This window comes from Patiria miniata, unplaced genomic scaffold, assembly GCF_015706575.1.
Source record: "Patiria miniata isolate m_02_andy unplaced genomic scaffold, ASM1570657v1 HiC_scaffold_3, whole genome shotgun sequence".
NCBI lineage: Eukaryota > Metazoa > Echinodermata > Asteroidea > Valvatida > Asterinidae > Patiria > Patiria miniata.
Window position 1 is genome coordinate 24890324 of NW_024037069.1, and position 22002 is coordinate 24912325.

The 22002-nt window shown below is 41.5% G+C and overlaps 2 protein-coding genes across 2 annotated transcripts; both read right to left on the bottom strand.

The window, feature by feature from the left end:
- Nucleotides 1-1520: 1520 nt before the first annotated feature.
- Nucleotides 1521-8977, bottom strand: LOC119737310 (zinc finger protein 667-like). The gene is made up of 4 exons (XM_038211564.1): nt 8651-8977; nt 5573-5958; nt 3546-5126; nt 1521-3211 (listed from the first exon to the last, which is right to left on the bottom strand). Exons 2-4 carry the CDS (start codon nt 5943-5945, stop codon nt 2502-2504), a joined length of 2664 nt encoding a protein of 887 aa, XP_038067492.1. The 5' UTR covers nt 5946-5958; nt 8651-8977; the 3' UTR covers nt 1521-2501.
- Nucleotides 8978-11680: 2703 nt separating this feature from the next.
- LOC119737311 (eukaryotic translation initiation factor 6) lies at nt 11681-20224 on the bottom strand. Its single transcript, XM_038211565.1, has 7 exons — nt 19868-20224; nt 18045-18130; nt 16680-16855; nt 15348-15458; nt 14608-14673; nt 13906-14087; nt 11681-12531 (listed from the first exon to the last, which is right to left on the bottom strand). Exons 1-7 carry the CDS (start codon nt 19972-19974, stop codon nt 12522-12524), a joined length of 738 nt encoding a protein of 245 aa, XP_038067493.1. The 5' UTR covers nt 19975-20224; the 3' UTR covers nt 11681-12521.
- Nucleotides 20225-22002: the final 1778 nt, after the last annotated feature.

A 22002-nucleotide genomic window follows, 5' to 3' on the forward strand; every position in this document is an offset into this window, starting at 1 on the left:
ACAAATCGATAAATTTGTTGTTAAGAGTTTCCCAAATTTAATTCCTTGGCAATGCATGTATGTATAACAGCAATCAGATTAATATTTGGAGTATGCTTTCATCACTTGTCATTTGTCAAATTGTCACTCTTAATCAATTTACACAAATTTTCATCAATTGATAGTCAATATTTTATAGGCTGTGTATCAAAATACACTCAACCAGAAAAGAAAGTCCCCCCTTCCAATACTTTTTTGTCTTACTCAAAAAATTCTGAGCACCTCTCACTCAAATAATGACTAATCAGTACAGAAATTCCTTAGCAATCCAGCCATACTCTCTATTTGGCCCAAAACAGTGATAATCTGTACGGATTTATGCACAAATGGTACCGAAAACTGCTGCACTTTTATACGTGCAAGTTGTGGTTCACACTCACCTTGCACGCATACGCAAGTGCAACTTTTTTTGGTTACAATTTGTCATAAATTGCATAATTTTGTACACAGTATCACTGTTTTGGGCCAAACAAAGAGGAATTTCTGTACTGATCAGTCGTGGTTTGAGCAAGATATGCCCAGTAGTTTTTGAGTTGGACACAAAAGTATTGAGGGGGGGGGGGACTTTCTTTTTTGGTTGAGTGTATCTGAAGTGAGACTTCAGACTGGTTTTGAGCTGGAGGTCACATTTACAATCAATATTTCAATAAACTGGATTCCCACTTCTTAAAATATAAATGCTACATAAGACATTATGGACTTTGTGCAGAAGTACACCTCAACGGTTACAGACAATGTTAGGAGGAACCACTGTGAGAACTCTTCAACTCATTGGTGAGAAGACGTGTGTACAGTATTTCCCATATTCCCAAGAGTGGTGACGACGCAGCATCTACAGTTGGTGCACAAAGCCCATCTATCTTGTTCTTCATGTCAATCTTATCATTATCTTATTCATGTTAAAGGGAATATACAACATTTGCAAACATCAACAAACAAAAATACCAAATTATTATGACTAGACTGTTAGTCAATGACAGTCTAAAGCATCCTGTAAAATCATGGCATCTGGCGTGCTGACATTTTCCAGAAAAGTGGTATTTTGTATTCAATTTCAACCAGTGTTGGTTAAAACAACTGGCTTTTGTCAAATACTGCCCCCAATGGATCATATATAGTTAGTCCACATTTTGTTTGCAATCGATCACATGTACACAGCAGTACAAGCCAGTGAGATTGGTTCCCTGACCTTACAATTCCCCGACGTCTATAAATTGCTTCGTTTCATCTTCTAAGTGGGGTGAGGGAACCTGACTACAGGAACATTTCGTTTTCTTGGTTTTTCCAGCATCTACAAAAGACAAAACTTCAAACAAATCAGTGTAACAATATTTACTATAAATACTAATACCCCCCCCCCCCCAATCCTTCCATTTCTGAAAATTACAGCAAAAGCAAATGTTGTATATTCCCTGTAACTCTCAAGAGAATTATATTTATAGTCTTAAATTTATATAATAACCAACTAGACAACCTCTGTGTTCCTTAAAAATCACTTTCCTTCTGAGAATGAAACATGAAAAGAAAAGAGAAACATTGTAAAGAATATGAATAATTGCAAAGAACAAATAAACACGACCCTAACAAACCAGGCCAAAATGAACAATTCTTTCAAACTTCAACAGATAATATTCACAAAACCAACCAATGTTCGCTTTCAAGGAGCCATTTTGTCAACTTCTCGGTCAAATTTTCTTCATCAAATTTAAAAGAATTGTTGTTATGTACAGAAAAAACCCCAACTTGACCTAATAAGCACTTGTACTACATAGTTGACATTGTAATTATTGCCTGAAGAATCCGTGCAACCATGGAATGATTTGGAGATTTGGGGCGGTACAGGCAGTAACAGGCAGGGCGATTTGGGGCAGTACATGGACTAATAGGTAAAAGTGTAGCATGTTCACATCCCAAGAAATGTGTAACTGCTGGGTACTTATTGCCTAGACAAAAAAGAATACCATTTAACAGCATGTACGAAGGGACATTCAATTTTCCATTTTGCACTTTGTAAGTAGAGAAAAACATTAATTTGCATCACAATTGGCAACTCCTCTGTATTGTGTATCCCTCAAATTGCTGCCTTGTTCATCAATTCAGAAAATATTTGCAGGTTAACCCTAACCCTACCATATCCAACACAGTGCATCAGGTGGGAAAGTCTGGTGCACTTTGATGCATTCAGCTACCAACACCAGTGCATAAACGGCTGCTTCTGAGACAATGAGAGCTAAGTTTGAACAATGCCGCAGTTGTATCCTGCTGCATTCAGTGACCACAGACCCTGAGACAGTTTGGCTTTGAGACTTTTGACCTGATGGATCTTGCTGCACTGGGTAGGCTTGTCACTTAGACAAGTGTTCAATGTTGCCGCGTTTGGCAGGGTTTCTAGCCAAAATACCCTGCAGGGTTAGGGTTACTGTACATGAACACTGCAAAGAGTGGTGTTGGCCCTTGTATTCCTACCACAGTATGAGTTCTTGAATGGTCTGTTCAACTGAGCCAGTATTTGTTGTTGGTACCTGTACCTCACACCCTAAGGGCAAATGCTTGGCCTCGGCTACTCCCTTAGCGCTCTCTTGATGTGCGGCTCCCTGCGTGGACACAGCGTGTGCAAGCTTACACAGGAAATTGGCTGCTTGATTATCCTCTTGCCCCTGTAGGTCCTGTGTATGCTGGTGGCTTGCTGGGCTTTGCTCGCTGACCTTGCCTGCTGCTACAGCCGAGACTGCCTGCACTAGGCTGTTGAGCTGCAGCTGTGCCCCCAGGATGGGAAGAGAGTCCACCTGGGAGATGGTCGAGGAAGGGATGTCCATGCCGGATGTCTGTGGTACTTCCTGGAAGGTGACGACATCAGGATGCTGTTGGGCATCACTGCTCAGTGTCCTGGTACCTTGGATGTCATGGAATTCGTGAACAATGGTCACCACCTGTTGCTCAATGGAAGGCTGGATTTCTGGTGCACCGTCGTCTTCTATTTGCTTCTTCTTCCTTGAACTCCCGTACCGTGATTCAGCAATGTCCTTGTAGGCGTCTCCCTTCTCGCGATGTTCCTGCATGTGTTTCCACATGTTCCCACTGTAAGCAGTGGACCAGCCACAGGGGCATTTGTAAGGACGCAAACCCCTGTGCTTGCACATCATGTGCTCGTTGACAACTTTGTTCGTTGCACCTGTGTGTAGGGAAAAAATTAATACTTGTATTGAGTTTTTCTCTTCTTCAATGTGATTTTCATTAATGATACATAATCCGTGCTGTCTGAGAACAATTACGAGCTTAATTAAATGGTTGGGACTCGATTGAAAGATCTTCTTTCTATTGCAGACATCTTGACTGCTTGACCACAAAATTCAAAGGAGTTCGGTGGCCATTTTGCATAGCAATGAGTACCGCAATCTGAGACTTCTTATTGAATTTTGTAAATGAAGTACATAAAAATGAACATATTAAAGACTGTACACTGCCATTTTTTTCAAAGATTTGAAGCAAAGTTGTTTTGAAATTACCTCTGTAATCACACTGTGGACATTTGATCGGCTTCAGTCCTCCGTGGGTTCGCATGTGCAGAAGTAAGTTGTTCTTGGTCTTGCTGGCGTAACAGCACATGGAACAGCGGAATTGTCGGTTCTCGATGTGAACACGCATGTGATACTTCAAGCTTTTCTCCTTCTTGCCAATGTAATCGCACTTGTCACATTTGAACGCCCTCAACTGTATGTCTTTGTACGGGTCCCCATTCCAGAGCAGATTGTGCTGGAACCGCATGTGGTCCTTCAGCACAATTTTGTCGGCGAACCGGTACTCGCAATGCTCACAGTGAATAGTTTTCTGCTCGTCAGTAGCATGCACGCGCAGGATGTGGACTTTCAGATTGTAAGGTGTGGACATCAGCTTCCCACAGACCTCACACATGCACGGCTTGGTGTCTGCATGGGTCAGTAGGTGTTTTCTGTAGTCGTAGTGGCGGTCTCCGGCATACTTGCATTGCTCACAGCGGAAGACCTTCAGCAGACGCTTGTGCTGCTCCTTCATATGAGCCTTGAGTTTGGAACTGTCGTCCACTACGATGTTGCACTCTGAGCACTTGACGCTGTCGCTGTCTTTCACAACGTGCAATGCAATGTGAGCATCCATATTTTCGATGGAGATATTTTTTGCATCGCAGACTGAGCAGGACGGCAGCCAGGCGATCCTGTGGATTTTCTTTCGGTTGCGCACTTTTTTCTCAGCCTCTTCCTCTGCCGTCCCCGCTTCCACAATCTCCTCCATCCCCTTACTTCTTCTTCGTCTTGTGGATGCCTTCACGATGATGTGATCGTCGGATTCCTCTTTGGACTCCAACTCAGCCTTGTCCTCTGTGGTCGGCTCTGTCTCGCCCATCTCAGCTGGCGATGCTTCTTCTTGTTTCAAAGCGTGCATCTTAACGAGCTTAGGTCGGATGTGGTCGCGCAGCACGTGGCGTTTCAGACCCCACAGGAGAGTAAACGAGCCTGTGCAATCAGGCCAGTCACAATGCAACAAAGGCTTCTCATTCTCATAATGATCACTGTAGATGTGGCATCTCATGTTCCGCCAGCGTGAATGCATGTACTCACAGTGCGGGCACTTGAAGCCATAGTAACTCTGCATGTGGCACCGTTCGTGCAGTTTCAACTCCTTGGCCGGCAGCTGTAAACCACAGCTGGCATTGCTGCAGGTCTCTGTGACAGACTTATGGTCCTCAATCCACGAATCAGACCACACTTTCAGTTCTTCATCCATTTTTTGCTGGAACTCTGCAGGCTTCAGATTGGTGCGTTCAATCTCCTTTGCTAGTGTAGTTTTCTTGGATTTACGTCTTGCAACCTTCTGCCTGCCACTGCCAGCTTTCTTTCCAGGAGAGACTTGCTTCTCGGTGGTGGTGGTTTTGGTAGGCGATAGCTTCAGCTGCTTTTTCTGTTCCTGGTCCTCATCAAAGAGAACAAAATCCTCAAATTTGCGCTTCATTTTGTGCTTGCGGAGTTCTCTGCCGACCACATGGACTGTCTTACTGATGTCTTTGCTGGTGCCAGCTTGCTGGATTCTCCGTAAACCTCTTGGAGTCTCACCTGTAATGAGAGTAAATTTTAGAAACTAAAGGTTGAAATTACAGTCGAACCCTAATAAGAGGACTGTTAATACAAGGTCCTGCTTATAACAAGCACAATTTTAGGTCCCAAGTCTTTGTTTTTCTTTGTTTTTCATTACTGTTAGTACAAGGTACCTGTTATAACGAGGTAATTCGTAAAGTCCCAATGACCTTGTTATAAAGGTGTTCGACTGTACTTGCATCATTTTATAAAAATAAATAAATTAATTTGACACATGATTGCCTTCCATAAAATCAGCATAAAACTGTACTGTTATTTCCTTCAAGCAACTTAATAAATCACAAAGGGTTGCTGGCTAGATTTCTTTTAAATTAAATACTGGTTATGAGCAAATTAAAATTCGCTTTGTCTTCGTCAACTTTTGCCTTTTAAGACACCAGCGAATGCTGAAAGTGATGCCTTACCTGAATTTGTTGACTGCTCATCTTTTGAAGCCTGTTCAGCAGCCCTCACCAGATGACTGATGGTGCTGCGCAGGGCATTACTCCGGAAGCCTAGTTTCCTCTTGCACGCCGACAGAGGAAAACTGGTCCTCTTCACCTTCACCTCCGAGGAAACTGATGCGTCCGTGGAGGTGCTGCTGCTGTCCTGAGACGCGACTTGCTTAGCATCCTCATTCGTCTCGACGCTGGTTGACCCAGCAGGCTGCAGGGAGCCAACGCTCACTATTTCCACGGCGGCATGGACGTCCATGAAATGGTCCGCAATTTCCTGCTTGGACAAAGCGGTGTATTGGCACAGCTTGCATCGGAACTGAACATCCTCCTGACTTGCCATCGTGTCTCTCTATCTAATGATCAGAATAAAAGAAAAGAATGAAATGCTTAATGCTGTACACTGAAGTTTAGTGTGACAGTAAGATTTGCATTTGGGAACGAAACACCACACCAGTGCCAACTTGAGGCTGGATAGCTCAGTTGTTAATGCAATGGTACATGTACAATGTAATAGAGGTTGCTGGGTTTTTTGTTATACCTAAAACTGATTAAAAGTTAACCTTTGATGATTCCTAAAAAAAAAAAAGGTCAGTCACAGGGTCTGCACTTGCTAATTTAAAGGCACGTACATTATCAACATGGGTAATCGACCCTAAATGAAACTATCGATTTTATAAAAAAAAATTGCTCCGAGCGAAGATACGATTGTATCAGTTAAAGACCTTGTGAAATTATTCTGCCTGAAATGCTAGTTTGGAAGAACACAATCACTGAAGGTACCGGTAGTTTTAAAAATATGGTGATATTCGTTAAATACCCCCTCCACTGGAGCCTTGACGTCACATACACTCACCAATTGAATGAATATCGTATCACAAGTGGTTTTAAATTATTCTGATATCATGTCTCCGTTGAAAGCCTAATTATTCATAAAAATAAATATCTGTTAAAGGGAATATACAACATTTACAAACATCCAAAAACTACCAAATTATTGGGAAATACCTTACTGGACTGTTGGTGAATGACAGTTCAAAGCATCCTGTAAAATCTGGCATATGGTGCGTTGTCATTTTCAAGAAAACTTTTTGTATCAAATTCCAACGCTGGTCGGCCAGGGAAAAAAATGGCTTTTTTTTCAAATACTGCCCCCAATTTACCATTATATAGCTATAATATATAGCTCCATGATTGAATTATTATTAAAAAATTTGACTTTTTCTCTATTATGTAACAGGACACAAAACAAGTAGCTCACATTTAATGCACACATTTTTCATTTCAAATGCTTTTCTCAAAAAGAGGTAATCAGATGACTTGATGCCACGTATATTTACCATAATACAGCATAATTTACGGTACATTGTATTTCTAAAAAATAAACCAGTTTCTCATCCACGCCTGCATTCCTTTAAACGCCTGCCCCCTTTTTATTTAGTTTTTAGAATTATCTATATGCAGTATATTTTGTTGTTTATTTGTTCGAAGTGGCTATCGTTACGGCACTCGTTGTTTAGCGCCCTCTACGATATTTTTTGATACGCACGCAGGTATATAATTATTTGTTTCCACACGTTTTATCGAGCAGTGCGCCAGCTCAGCCGATAGAGTGTAGGATTTTGCACCGCGAGGTTGCGGGTTCGAATCTCAGTTTTGCACTCAATTTTTTTTCCTTTTCTAACCTGAGGCTTTTGAGGATTTTTTTTAAAAGGGAAATAAAGTCCGAATTTCATAAAGTTCAAATTCACTTTTTTCCTTCTAATTTTATATTTTCTTGTCATGTTTTTTTATAAAAGTTGCCAGGTTGCAGTCTACCGTAACAATAGAAAATGGGAAATGCGTTACGGCTGCCGTAACAATAGCCACTGCGTTATTTGTTTGCAGCAAGATTGTAGCTATGTTTGCAAGTTCCAAATCTGGCAGAAGTGTGACAGCTCCCTTGGACACATTACATAAGTATCAACAAAAGAGTTGAGAAAATGGAACGATCCATCCACCATCTCAGGAAAATGTCATCTTTGGATAAGAAAGAAAGGAATTTCCGATTGTTTTTTTTGGGGGTGGGGGGGGGGGGGGGGGTTTGGAGTAAAACCAATTTCCCATTGTTCAATGTAGACTTAGTCCTGTTAATTTTTGTATCCGGAAAGAATGTAGTATACATCCAGACACCACTTCGTTGTGCGTGTACAAAGTCTATAAAGAGTTGAGTTGCATTATTGTAAGTATTTTCAAACAAAATTGGAAATGTTTCTCAGTCCCAGATTCATGTCTTGTCAAAAGTTTTGCAATATATGCTAACCTTCATTGACATAATATATGATGAAAAAAGTGGCGTAAGGATGGAACATGCTAAGTTTAATCCTACCCTGGATCATAGAATCATAATTTGGCTTGAAGTGGAAATAGTGGAATAGCTTTGGAATTCCAAGTTAGTCTAAATAATGCTAATGATCACATCGGCAATTTGCCATCTAATTCTAATTCCAATGATGTAATTAGAGCTGGGCTTTCCTTACCTTTAAAATTAGAAGGCTGCTACAGTCATGACAGTGCACTGCTATGTGCCTTTTCTAAGTTCTAATCTACAGATCTATTCTAATCAAGAAGTAGGCTTTCTCATCTGTCACCAGATGGAACCCCACCAGATGCCTGGCAACATTTACAAAATAAACACATTTTACCTAGGCTACTCACAGCTGTAAAATACATACAATTTATATAATATAATACATGTAGTCTTTATGTATCTTACTCTTAATATTACTAGGGATCACACAGTAAAATCACGTAATACGTACACATCATAATCATCATCATCATGGGGACATGGGCCGGGCGGGATGTAAGGCTGCAGCATCGGCATCATGCACCAAACATGGAGCTATGCTGTGCACCAAACAAGTGTTTAGTCGTGAAAACGCTTACAATCCCGTCCCACTTTCACACGATAAAATTTACTTCAGTTTCCGCTCTCGGCGTATCTACTTTGCAACCAACATTATCTTCAAATTCTGCATTATTCTCGCAATCACACGGAAGACTTACCGAGCGCTTAAAAAGGAGTAAAGTTGTGTCAAGAACTCTGCAATTGGTGGAAAGAAATTAGCCTCCAAACAGACGCCCTGCGAAAAGACCGAACATATACGATAGCTGGTTCCAATGGCCTCACGTACGTGTACGTGTGTGCAATGTATGCATTGGGCGGGAAAATGCGGGTACCAGCACGGGTTTGGCGTCACGCGCTCGACTGCTGGTGATACGTTTGTTTGCTACGTTTAGATAATGTATGCAAAGTTATCCACGTCGAAATACCCAATAGTGGGCGGGGCAAAAGCTTGCTGGCGCGTATTTCGTGGGATGTAGTTTGTTTATAAAAATAATTGGTGGGTGACATTGGAATAGAACATTTTTGCCAAACATAGGTTTGGGACTAGGACTCGCACTTTTCCAGACTTTTTTGTAAATGGTCGTGTGTTGATGAGTAATAAACCAAGAAATGAAAGTTAATTCATCTTGTTTTTTTAAATTTTTTTATCAAATTCACTGTAATAATTAGATTCAACTTCATTTCAATGTTCTCAAATCAGATTAAATCAAATTTTGTTGACTTAAAATTTTGGTAAAAATTCTAGCTTCTGAAATGAATTGGAAGGGGTCTGACAACCTTTTATTCAATGTATGAGGGTTGCTGCATTATATACATGTACATTAATTCATTTTTATCAGAAATTAAGAATTTCAAAATTACACATGGATAAAAAAACAAACATTATGAAATGTTATCATGGGAAATATGACTTTCTGAAATATCTACTTTTTGGGTCAGATGGGGGTTGTTGGGTGGGCACTTTACGATGGGAACAATTTGGAATACAAAATCTATCATGTTTAATACAGTCATTCTCATAAAGTCCATATACCCAATTTTTATTACTTCATGGTAGCATATTGAATTACAAAAAATATCAACAATAGCTACATTGTTTTACAAGAGCAATCATCATCAAAATCCAATTTGTGACCAATTCTACATGGTTACTTTATTAATTTCAAATCTTCTCGTTCCGGTCCAACACACCATTTACAAGTTAAATCTGAGTCACATCTGGCATCCACTTATGTTTCTTAACTTGAAAGGTTTAAAATAGGCACAAGAACTTATAGGAAAGTGCAACTTCAGAGAACTGACAAAAATCATTAACTCAATATGACGGCACAAATTAACTGGTTTAGGTGATATATAAACAAAACTTCATTGATAAAGACCTTGACAACTTAGTTTGGAGAAAGAAAAATAAAACACAAAAAAAACAGGCTTGTACTTGGGGTGACAACAAACTTCAAAGTCAAGTTTCAAAGTCAACAATCAAGCCCAATTTCATGGCTCCGTTTAATCAGGGTTCGCCTTTAGCGGTAGCCCACTAGCCAAATGCTAGTCAAAACAGCGCCGGGCTAGTCAAACTATTCCTTAAGTAGCCCAGCTGGCGAGTCAAAAATTATTGGGCTACGGCAAAGATGAAAGGACAGTAAGAAATAAATCATTAAATTCAGAAAGCAAACCTGTATCAATTTGTGTCTCATTTTATTTACTGTTTAGGGTTAAATTATTAGATCTGTTTATTAAAAACACGGACAAGATTGTCTCAGGATACACGTTTTACATGTGTGCACATTGTTGTTTACGAGACACTCTATACAAGAAAAGCATGCAGGCTAGTGATAATGCCCGCAGGCTAGTTGAGAGTTTGTTTCAGTAGCCCGCCTGGCTAGTGAAAAAAAGTTAAGGTCGAACCGTGGTTTAATGTAAATTCTTCTCCCACAGTAAGAATTTTTCACAGGTTAGCAAGGAATTTGGGCTTGTGCCCATGCATACATGCCCTAAGTACTGTGCACCGACAGTGTGGTAGCAGAATACCGGGGGAGTCAAAAAAAGCGGCACCCAAACCCCAAAAATATTTTTTCATATTTAAAAAAATATGTAGCACCAAACATAATAATGAATGGAAAGCCCATTTCATAAGATACTTTTAGATGAAAAAAATACTGAAATTGCTCAATCTGTTCCAACAATATCACCATTTAAAAGCAATGACCCTAAAACCTGTTTCATCCGAGAAAGCAGTTTATTGTGTACATGTATTCTGACTGTTTGGAACAACAAAGAAAATGACACAGAATGCTTGTTTCAACAACTGTCAACAACTGTAGTGCACAATATCTTTATTGGCAACCCTGGTTAGGTAACCAATATGATTTATAAAATCCACCTTTTTGAAGACGGGCCTTCAAAAGGACTTTGTTGAATATTTTTAACTTTTAAACTGAGGTTTTATCGCTGGTGATGTTTGAAGACAATTGTGACGACGATTCTTGAAATTGCATTTTTGGACGAAAGAGGTTTTAGGGTCATTGTGTTCAAATGGTGATATTCTTTGAACAGATTGACCAATTTCAGTAATTTGTTCATCTATAAGTAGCTTATGAAATTGTCTTTCCAGTCATTATCATGTTTGGTGCTACATGTTTTATCAAATATGAAATATAATATTTGGGGTTTGGGTTCCGCTTTTTTTTTACTCACCCTGTATGTGTGCTAGCACAGTACAGCACAGAATAGCAGTGGTAAAAGTAAAAAATTTGGGTTAACAGAGCCATGGCATTAGGTGCAGCAGATTGAGACCAAACTTCATGATAATTTCTAATTTCATATTATTGGAGCTCAAGATTTTAACTTTCCAATTTCATTTCTTTGTACCTCACTTTGTGCGTACAGACCTTTCTTTGCCAAAAAACTGCAAAAATAAAGAAAAGCTATAAGTTAGTTTTCAAGCATATCATACGATTGTTCAAAATACAATATACTACCAACAAACACTACCGAAGACTTAACAAAAATGCCTCTTTCTTTAATGAGGGTGTTGATTTGCACTTTTTGGCGAAATCTGTTGCCAACCACGGCTAAGGTTTATGCCCTTGTGGCTGCCCATACAAAATGGTGCGCAAATTTCATCATCGGAGATTTGCGTCACAAAGTGGGGGGGGGGGGGGGGGGGGGGGGATGATCACAATTGTTGGGGGTAAAATCCCCCCAAAAGTGACCCTGAAAAAATTGGCGCCTGCACAATAATTGGGGGGGGGGGGGGGGAAGTAGGACCATTTGCAGATTGAGGGCGCTATTTAATAAAGGGTGTTGGAAATTCTGGGGGGAAGATTGTATACTCCATCCTCCTGCCCAAAAAGTGGGGGGATATATCCCCCCATTCCCCCGCCCATGTGCAGAAAGGTCTACGCTCTCTTCTGTTCTTAATCTCTACAATGAAGGTGGGAAACCGTGTCCCAGATGAGGAAGGGAAGAGGGGGTTTCAAAGTACATCAATGTGGCCCTCAAGAATTTCCTAAAAATAGACGGCCTTTTGAACACTTTCAAATACAGTATTATAATATGGGAGTTGTCGAGTCCATCACAGCTTCAGTCGCAAGTCAACCACAAGTCTGTCACTAGTCAGATTTCACGTCGAGTCACACACAACACGGGATGACGTAGAAACGCCTTTATCACAGTCTGGTTAAACAGACTGTTGTCTGACTTGAGACTGAATGCAACTGACCAGTGACGACTTGTGCCCAATTCTGTATAATATAATAATGATACCACTCCCGACCCCTGTACACTGTTGGTCTAATGGCCAACGATTAAACAATACATATAAAAGAAGTGGTCGTTCACCACTTATCTAGTGTCATATCCACAACGCATGTCACCAGTTCCTGGTACCAGTCCAACATGACTGAAAATCTTGCCACCATTGTTTCTCAACTTCAGGGCCAAGAGGTAAACAGAATCAGGTCTCCATCAGGTGACCTGTGGGGAGGTTTCTGCCACTTAGAAGTTGGTGTGACAAGAGATGTTGAGACTTTAGGCCAGGCTGCAAAAGAAAAGAAAGCCACAAAATTTCATATTTTTGACATTGAAGTTAATGAAAATAAAGTTGTTATGAAAATTAAAGCAGTAAGAATTTCCATTTGAAGAAACACTGTCTTTTGATTTTGAAGCTGCGGCAACCGGGAGCCATTGGGGGTATCTAGAACATGTTTAGCGATTAAAACAAAAGGGAAAAAATGTTCAGGAAAGTTTCCGCCAGAACGTATACATGTATTTTGATATCCAGGATGCTCTAGCACACCAGGGTCAGGGGTTCGAATCCAGCTGCTGGCCATATGTGTGTCCTTGGGCAAGCCACTTCACCCCTTCTTGCCTCTCTCCACCCAGGAGTACAAATGGGTACCGGCATTAGCTGGGGTAACCTGTGATGGACTGGCATCCCATCCAGGGGGATGGAAATACCCTCAGCCTTTTCGTGCCTAGGCAACCAAAGCTAAACACCGGCCTGATGAGGTAGATATTGCCTTGCGACAGACTTTACTTTTACAAGCACACCATGGTTCATGTACATAAATCACAACTGCATAACAGAAAAAGTGGGATGCAGTCCCCCAAATCCATTTTTCATCTGCAAGACCTACAAAGCATTTGCCTGGAAGAGATCACTTCAACTTAACCATCAAACTTCTGCATCGATTCCAATGTAAATTATGTAAATCACAATACAAACTGCCGCACCCAACCCTGCTAAATGCAACAGAAAGCAACAAAGCTAAAAAGTTGTTGCATACTGTTGCATTTAGCAGCCAACTCAAGTCCCTGTGCTCTGTTGCATCTTGTTGCATTTAGCAGGGTAACTGCTCATAGTGCCAAGGCGATACAAGAGTATCCACTGTTGCAGTTTGTTGCATTTAGCAGGGTAACTGCTTGGTGCCAAGGCTGGTGTGTACTGGGTTCAGTGCACTATGCAACAGAATCCACTGTTGCATCTTGTTGCATTTAGCAGGGTAACTGCTCATAGTGCCGAGGCGATTCAAGAGTATCCACTGTTGCAGTTTGTTGCATTTAGCAGGGTAACTGCTTGGTGCCAAGGTTGGTGTGCACTGGGTTCAATGCACAATGCAACAGAATCCACTGTTGCAGTTTGTTGCATTTAGCAGGGTAACTGCTTGGTGCCAAGGTTGGTGTGCACTGGGTTCAATGCACAATGCAACAGAATCCACTGTTGCAGTTTGTTGCATTTAGCAGGGTTCTCATTTTAGTTGAGTTGGATATTGTTGCATTTAGCAGGGTACTTGAAGAATACCCGATGGGGGTTAGGGTTAAAGCATATCGCCCCCCCCCCCCCCAATTAAAATAAAATTAAGGAGCCAAATCTACACAAAACTTGAAAATGAAGAAGCTGCATTCCCCCTACCTGTCTACCAGGGAATCCCTCATAGTGGTTGCAATCTGGCTAGGCTGGGCATCAGTCAGCTTGAAGACGTTCTCAATCACGGACAGCTCAGTACTGGTGGTGTCCAGACCGCAGAACGCGCACCAGTCGTTGACCACCATCCCCCCGCCCAGTACATCACTGCCCCGGTTGACTGTACCAGCCTGGAGAAAGACACAAGGTACAGCTGAAATGTGTTAACACTAACAATCCCCATCCAGTCAAACTCCAACACCGGGGTTTGTTGGAATCTGTTGGAGTGAGTACTGTACTAAACTGATCATGCTTTACATTGGGTCAGGCATACCACCAATAATCAGAGTCCAACAGTTTGGGTGTAGAGTTTACTAAATGGTGTTGGAATTTGCAGGAGTGAGGAAGGTTCCCAAGCAAATTCAATCTAGGGGGTTAGGGTTAAAGAAATGTCTGGGGAGAAATCTTACACTTTGGGGATTATATCTTTATATGTAGCTCAAGTATGTATATCACATCTTTACGTGATAACTTAAAAGACAGTGCAGACTCATTAATTTTTGGCGGGAAAAACTTGTACTTTCACTTGTGCTTGCACTAGAAACCACATCAAAACAATGCTACACTCGATACTTTCCCTGTTACAAAAACCCAAGATTTTCTGTTTACTAGCCACGTGACATCGAGCCCAGTGGAATACCATTTACTTACAACGAGAGGGACTTGTAGGAGGGACGAAAGCTCATCTTGGTCTTCGATTTTGGTTTTTGGGTGCACCTGAAAAACAATACACAAAATACCGAATTAATCACAGTCTCATTTTTGTAAAATTTAATGCATACAAATTGAGAAATATTTCGTTCTTCATACAGCTCTGCATGTGGTTCAAAGTGAAAAATCAAACAGAAAGATTGAAATGATAACCAAAATCTGTAAAGTACAATATCAAATGGCACTAGTAAAAACAAATGACCTTTGAAACCAATTCGCTGATTTAAGGGTAGCTGGAATCTTCTGCCATTTGGAAATAGTTTCCAACAACTTAGACAAGGAAAAACATTGATGAGATTACTACAAGAATCTGGAAGTTGTGGTTGATCATGAAGTGTTTAGCAAGGTTGAAGCAAATCACTGTTTAAATACAGGGGACTTGGTGCCCTTTGACAAGAGAATTTGCCATTAGCTTTCTGCATAGTGGGGAATGTTGGAGAATTCAGCAACACTTCTAGCAAACATATCTATGGAGTTAGGGTTGAATCACAGAGATAGAGAGATCACTGAGAGGGACATTCAAAGGCATTGCTGACGGCACCTGATACTCACGCGAAGATGCTATGGCTTGTGCAGATTCAGGACGGAGTAAGTTACGCGTACTTCGCACCATACGTTGTGTCCCTCCCAATGCGGCTCCATGATTGAATGAAGCTCCTTTATGTAATGATTGTACTTACCAGCCCGCCTCTGTTGCTGAATACACAGTAGCTGCCAACCAAAACATTGCCTGCCACCATCTGTCGGAAGACCTCAACCTTCAACACGTCTGCAAGGATCTCTTCTGTTTCCTACCGAAGTGATAAATGCAGGACTGTGTGAGACAACACTGGCAATGGGACATCAGTTGTCAAAAAATGTCGCCGCTATACTATAAAGTGCAAAAGGTGTGTGTGGGTATGTAAACATTGGCAATCGTGGACCTAGGACAAAAGGGTTAGAGCACAAACAAATGTCCACGATGGACCGAACGTCCACGATTGAAATTCATGTACAAAACCAATGAGAGCTGTTGCTAAAAAGTTAGAGTACAAACAAAAGAATGAGGATTAGGGACAATAGGGGGTCCACGATTGCCGGTGTTTACATAGATGGGTGTGTGGTGTACATGTATACACATTCAAATCGTGGACCTTGAACAATAGAGGACGATAAGGTCCACGATTGAACGAAGGTCCACTTTGGAAGTATGAGTACAAAACATAAGGGAGGTCTTGCTAAAAGTATAAACAAAAGAAGGACAACAGGGGGTCCATGATTGAAGGTGTTTACAAAGATATGTGTGTGGGTGGGCGGGTCGTCACTGCGTTATGAAGAAGTTTTTTATTGTAAGGCTAATTAGGAATGAATTACGGGGACTTTCTGCTGTCCCAACAGTGTCTTTGGTCCCCGTAGTACCATGGGACAACTCGTGTGTAGTCTCCACAACTACGGAACAAGTGTGGATGTGTTCACGATTTGTTCTCGAGTTGATTATTCATGAGTTGATCTCCCGCGAAGCAGGCAATACAAAAATCAAGAGGACAGTTCGGCATCTTGAAGATTAGAGTACAGTTTGTGGGGTTCTGGCGTTTTTGATACTAGGCAAGGTACATTCTGTCAATAATTGGTCCTTTTTGGGCGAAGAGTAAATAGGTAAATGTATCTATGATGGCCGAGATGGTTATTGTGTTAAGAAAAATACATGTTTTATGCTGAAATGGCTGCATTGATTGAGCTGTATACTCCTAAAGGGAGCTGAGATGGAGCAGACATGTGATGACTCTATTGTAGCTTTCTTACGGAATACGCCTACCCTTTCCAGATCCTACCCAATCCAAAAGCATTTGGTAGATTTCGCAGGATTTAGGAAGGTCAGTTAGACTTTGACAGTTTAAGTACTGAGAGTGTACCACTGATTTCCTGCGAAGTGGAGGATTTTAAAAGATCCAGGAAAAACAACAAGGGGTGGGGGTTTAAAACCAGCCTCTAACTTTACTTGGGTGGACTGGACTGGGCATACAAGGTCTTACCCTGTCCAAGTCAGGGTGTACCAAGGCTACATAGTCATTGCAGCAGATGACGTTTCCCAAGGCAGACAGTTTCTCTTCAACTCTCTGTATGGCCACAGCGTCAGGCAAGGAGTTCCGTAAATGTTGCAGCTCCTGGTCTGTTGTGTTGTTTGGTACCAGAAGACCGTTTTTGTTACCTGATGTGAGACACAATAATCAGAGAAATAGAGTAAATAAAATGGCAGTCCCTCTTTTTACAATGAAACAACGTGTCATCATTGCATCTTTCATCATCATCATCATCATCATCAGCGTTTAGAGTCCATTTGTCCCACTTTGTGGGGTTGGACATTTCATTTCCTTAATGGCTGCTCTCCAAGCTTTCCTGTCTGTGTGGTCCATGTGAGCGATACCAGATGTTTTGGCATCTTCTTCTACAGTTTCCCTCCAGGTTTTTCTAGGTCTCCCACGAGGCCTTCTTCCGGTGACTCGAAAATTTAAAGCTCTCTGGAGCCAGTGTGTTGCCTCTCTCCTAGCCACATGTCCATACCATCTAAGCCTGTTAATCCTCATAACCTCTGCTACCCCCATCATTTCGAAGTCCGAAATTCCGCTACTTGGGCATAGTTGCAGGAATCCTTAAACACATTCTTTGTCCCACGACTGAACTATGAGGCTGAGCAGTATCTTCCTAAATCCTGCAAATTTCTACAAAACCTCCGGGTAAAATTTGAGGGATCTTGGAAGTTATGTTAACCCTGACCTTCCAAAATCCTCTAAAATCCCCTTTGCAAAATGGAGGATTTTGCAGGATTGAGGCTTCATGGCAAAAGTGTGTTGCTGATTTTGAAGGATGCACTTTGTGTCAAGGTCTTGGGCCGGACCTTGTGTTGTTTATGCTCAGCCGTGCAGAAACTAAGCCAATACTTGAAATCCTCCGCACGGCTCCAGGATGTCACTGGCTCTGCCTCAACCCATTGACAGTGATTGCTGGGGAATTTTGCAGGATTGAGGCAGTGATCAACCCTCCAAAGACGACATTCAAGAAATGACGGAGGATTTTGCAGGATTGAGGCTGTATGATTTTTTACATGGAGGCAGTTGGAGGATTTTGCAGGATAAAGGTTACATCCTTGCAAAAATGCCTAGGGAGTTAGGGTTAATGTTTAAGTTAATCTGGAATTTTATCTCAAAGTTATGAGCATGATGCATTACCCATGTGCAGGAACTGAATGGCATATTCTTTGTATTCAAGTTTCCATCAAACCTCGTTTAAAAAGTACAGTATTAGTGGCCCAGATCTACCACTTCTTAATCCTACAAACACTCCAAAGGACTTTGTAGGATCAGGGAGGGGCAATGGTTGTTAAAGTGGCCCCTACTTACCGACACACAATCTACCAACGATTCGACAGCCAGCAATGGACGTGTGAACAACTGGTATGACCTCTTCCAGCTCACCCTGAAAGATACTGAGGAACAATACACAAAAAGCAGTCAGAGAGATTTCCAAGCAGCACTCACTACAGCAATAATCTTGAAAGTAACAAACAAGATAATAAATTTTGAACTTTTTATATGTTACTATTTAAAAAAATATTTTACGATGGCTGTTGCCTGTCATTCAGTTCTGGTCACCAGCGCAAGCATGCAGGCACACTTCAGACTGATGATTACTTGAATGACAGGCAACAGCCACTGATGCACTTTGGTAAATTAGAAAAAAGTTTGACACTTGTGGAGTGGAAACAAAGGTATCATGACCCATGACCTCAAGCAGATTACAGGAATATGGATGCTACGTATTTTTTTTTTTTTCTGGCGGAAAGCCGTCTGGCTTTTGCCCAAAATTACAGGATAACTAGACTTTTGAAGGTTTGAAATTCAAAGTATTTTTACCAATAAGCAATAATAGTATTAGTATGGATTGGGTGAATATCAAGTGACAAAATAATTCTGATCTTGATTATATTTCTGCTTGCCTGGTACCAGACCTTGCAAAGAAAGTTGCAACCGGATGCCACTTTTTTCTTCATATGGGCAATTCCATAGTTACTCATGTTACATTTTCGTAACGTGAGTAACCGATTTTGCACCTCTTGTTTATCATACATCACACATTTTTCTGGATGTCGTCTTTGGTGCTTAGGTAGGTCTAGGTCTACTCTATCTACCACGGGGATAACAGTTATTAAACCTTTTTCATTAAGGTAATTACAACCCAAGGAAACTCAAAAGTACATCAAAAATGTAACATGAGTAACCGTGGAATTGCCCATATATCACCTCAACTCAAAGAAGGTCATTCATTGCAAAAATGATGATAAGACGTGAATCTGGGTCTGACAAACATTTCCAATTTTGTTAGGAAATACTTGACATGTCATCAGAACAAAGCCCCCAAAATGTGGCCAATTTACTGGACTACCTCCGTAAATAAAGGCCACACTTGGAACTAGCCCGACTGCGTCTGGCCGTACAGTACTATCGCAAGCTCTGTAGTACGGCCAGACGCTGAATGCTTCCAAAAAGACTGAATTTTTTTGGCCGCTGATGTAGCGATTTTGCTACATCTTTTGATCGAGATTATCTTTTCATCCAGGACACAAATTTCCAAAGTTAAGGTTCTTAGTCGTAGAGCAACTCATACCTTTTCGAAAAAACGTTCTTTGGTCTCAATATTTTCATCCATCTGGCCACAAGACGAATTTCAGTCATCAGATTCCACAAATATCGTCCCCCATGCGATCCCCCATGCGATTTCAAAATGGCGGCCGCGCTGTAATGTATGCAATATGCAGGCGCGCCCGCGCAAACTCATGAATATGCATAAAGAGTCTGTGATGTATGACCTCGTGTTTTTGGACGTGCGTGCGGCGGGGCCGTACGTCCAAAAAGGATATCTGACTTCTAAAGCAAAAATAAACTACAAACTAAGCCTAAATGTGAAAATCAAAATTTGACAAAGTTCTACATGTTTGTGTACATGTTCAAAATGTGGCCTTTACTTACGGAGGTAGTCATGGAAGTCCAGTTAATTGGCCACATTTATGGGGCTAATTTATGTAATTGGAACAGAGATAGGCCATGTAAAGTAGGCCCTAAGACTAAGTCTGGGAAAGAATTAATACCAATTTAATCAAACAAAAGAGGGGCCCTACACTACCAGTGACTACACGATCGCCCTTGCTTGTTTGTATATTTATTACCTGTAGAAAGTTTCTGACGCACCGATGGCAGCTAAGCAGTACGCATTTGTCAATTTGGCAAACACTCCAATCTCGTTGCTGTTCTCAAACTGTGCACGAACAGCCATTTCTTTTCCCGTTTGTTTCTTTTTTCGGTTTAATGCCTAACACAATACCTTAAACAGCAAATTATCAGTTGCAAAACTTGTTTTTCTTCGCGTGGAATGACTTTTTGGCTAACCCTAAGTTGTTCCGTCCTTCGATTTTACGAGTGCTTGTGCAACAACACAGTTTCTGCCGCAAAACTTGCACGTTTTAGCTGAGAGAAACACCTGACCTCCCCAGTATTGTTATAAAGTTGCACCTGTTCACTTCAAAATGGTACCAGACTTAAAGTGTCGCATATTACAGCGCCCTCTTGTGATTTAGTTAGTCTCTTTTCGTGTTGAAATATTTAATGCGCCATGGAATACGTCATCCGTCTTTGTTTACATGTGCGTTTTCCTATGGCCCGGGTGCCAGCAGGAGCGTAGCACGGTCATTTTTATTGGGGGGGGGGGGGTTAAATTATTTTGAAAAGGGCACTTGCACATCCGTGGTGACATGTAGACAGGTTGTTTCTCGGGACACTTGGCCTCCCTAAAATCGAAAGGTGGGGGGGGGTGTACCATTTGTCGATGGGGGTGCTGTTTAAAACCGACGATTATGCACACAAACGGTCAATATGTGGTGCTTTTCACACGATACATGTGCGAAATTCAGCAAAAGGCAGCTAAAACGGCAGGTGACACAAAAAAGGGCACTACTTCTTTTTAAAAAAGGGCACTTTAGGCCCCCCCAAAAAGTCTCCGGTTTCTGGTATGCGCGCGCGTCGCCGTAGCCATGCGCGTCGGCAAAATGAAAAAGTTTTTTTTTCAATGAAAGATGATGTCTCAAAACCGCCAAACTCACTGGTTTGACTAGAATCCTGCTACTGCACAATTTTAACGTGTTTTTAGATGGGGTTATGATCGAGAATAAGCTTTATGTGGCCTCTCTGGACTCCCATATATTTGCACTAAGTTTAGTCGGGCACCATTTGCAATCATCAGCCGACATTTGAAGCAAAAAAGTCAGGTAAAAAAAAAAAAAAGCCGCGTCGCCGCACCACTTTTTGGACAAGCTCCATACCAGAAACCGGAGACTTATTTTTTTTTGGCCTTATCAGAAAAAGGGCATTTCTTAAAAAACAAGGGCACTCTTTACAAATTATCGGGGCGGGGGGGGGGGGGATAAGCCCGTTGAAAAAGGGCATTTGAATGGCAAAAGGCAGTCTTTACAAAATATTGAGGTGGTAAGTACCCCCCTTACCACCCCCCCCCCACCCCCGCTGCTACGCCTATGGCCAGGTGGGGTATAGGAAAGCACATATGTAAATAAAGCCTGACGTCATTATGTCTTAGCTCTATTGAGTGGACCACACTCACGACAGTCACTTTAAGTATTGAATAAATACTTGTTAATATTTAAAAGCAGATGTCCCTTCATCCTCGCGTCACCATATTAAATTGACGCAGGTTACACTTGCAACGCAAGGAACATGCTCTATGGTGTAACTGAATCCATTTCGTAATGGGGGGGGGGGCGTTATACGATATTGTTGACTCGATGTGATCTCAAACATTGGCACAAGGAAAAATACGTTTGAAAAGAGACTACTGACAAAATGCCCGTTGAAAAAGGGCATTTAAATGGCAAAAGGCAGTCTTTACAAAATATTGAGGTGGTAAGTACCCCCCTTACCACCCCCCCCCCCCCCCCCCCCGCTGCTACGCCTATGGCCAGGTGGGGTATAGGAAAGCACATATTTAAATAAAGCCTGACTTCATTATGTCTTAGCTCTATTGAGTGGACCACACTCACGACAGTCACTTTAAGTATTGAATAAATACTTGTTAATATTTAAAAGCAGATGTCCCTTCATCCTCGCGTCACCATATTAAATTGACGCAGGTTACACTTGCAATGCACGCTAGTCATGCAGATATAGATTACAAAATACAGCTCAGATTCATATCAGTGGTGTACGAGCAAGGAACATGCTCTATGGTGTAACTGAATCCATTTCGTAATGGGGGGGGGGGGGCGTTATACGATATTGTTGACTCGATGTGATC

Coding starts and splice junctions, on each gene's coding strand:
- LOC119737310 (XM_038211564.1), bottom strand. CDS start 5,945: ATGGCAAGTCAGGAGGATGTTCAGTTCCGATGCAAGCTGTGCCAATAC. Junction 5,127..5,572: donor TGAGCAGTCAACAAATTCAG/GTAAGGCATCAC, acceptor CTCTCATTACAG/GTGAGACTCCAAGAGGTTTA. Junction 3,212..3,545: donor TCCACAGTGTGATTACAGAG/GTAATTTCAAAA, acceptor CCCTACACACAG/GTGCAACGAACAAAGTTGTC.
- LOC119737311 (XM_038211565.1), bottom strand. CDS start 19,974: ATGGCTGTTCGTGCACAGTTTGAGAACAGCAACGAGATTGGAGTGTTT. Junction 16,856..18,044: donor CGTTGGTAGATTGTGTGTCG/GTAAGTAGGGGC, acceptor GTCTCACATCAG/GTAACAAAAACGGTCTTCTG. Junction 14,088..14,607: donor TCCTACAAGTCCCTCTCGTT/GTAAGTAAATGG, acceptor GTCTTTCTCCAG/GCTGGTACAGTCAACCGGGG.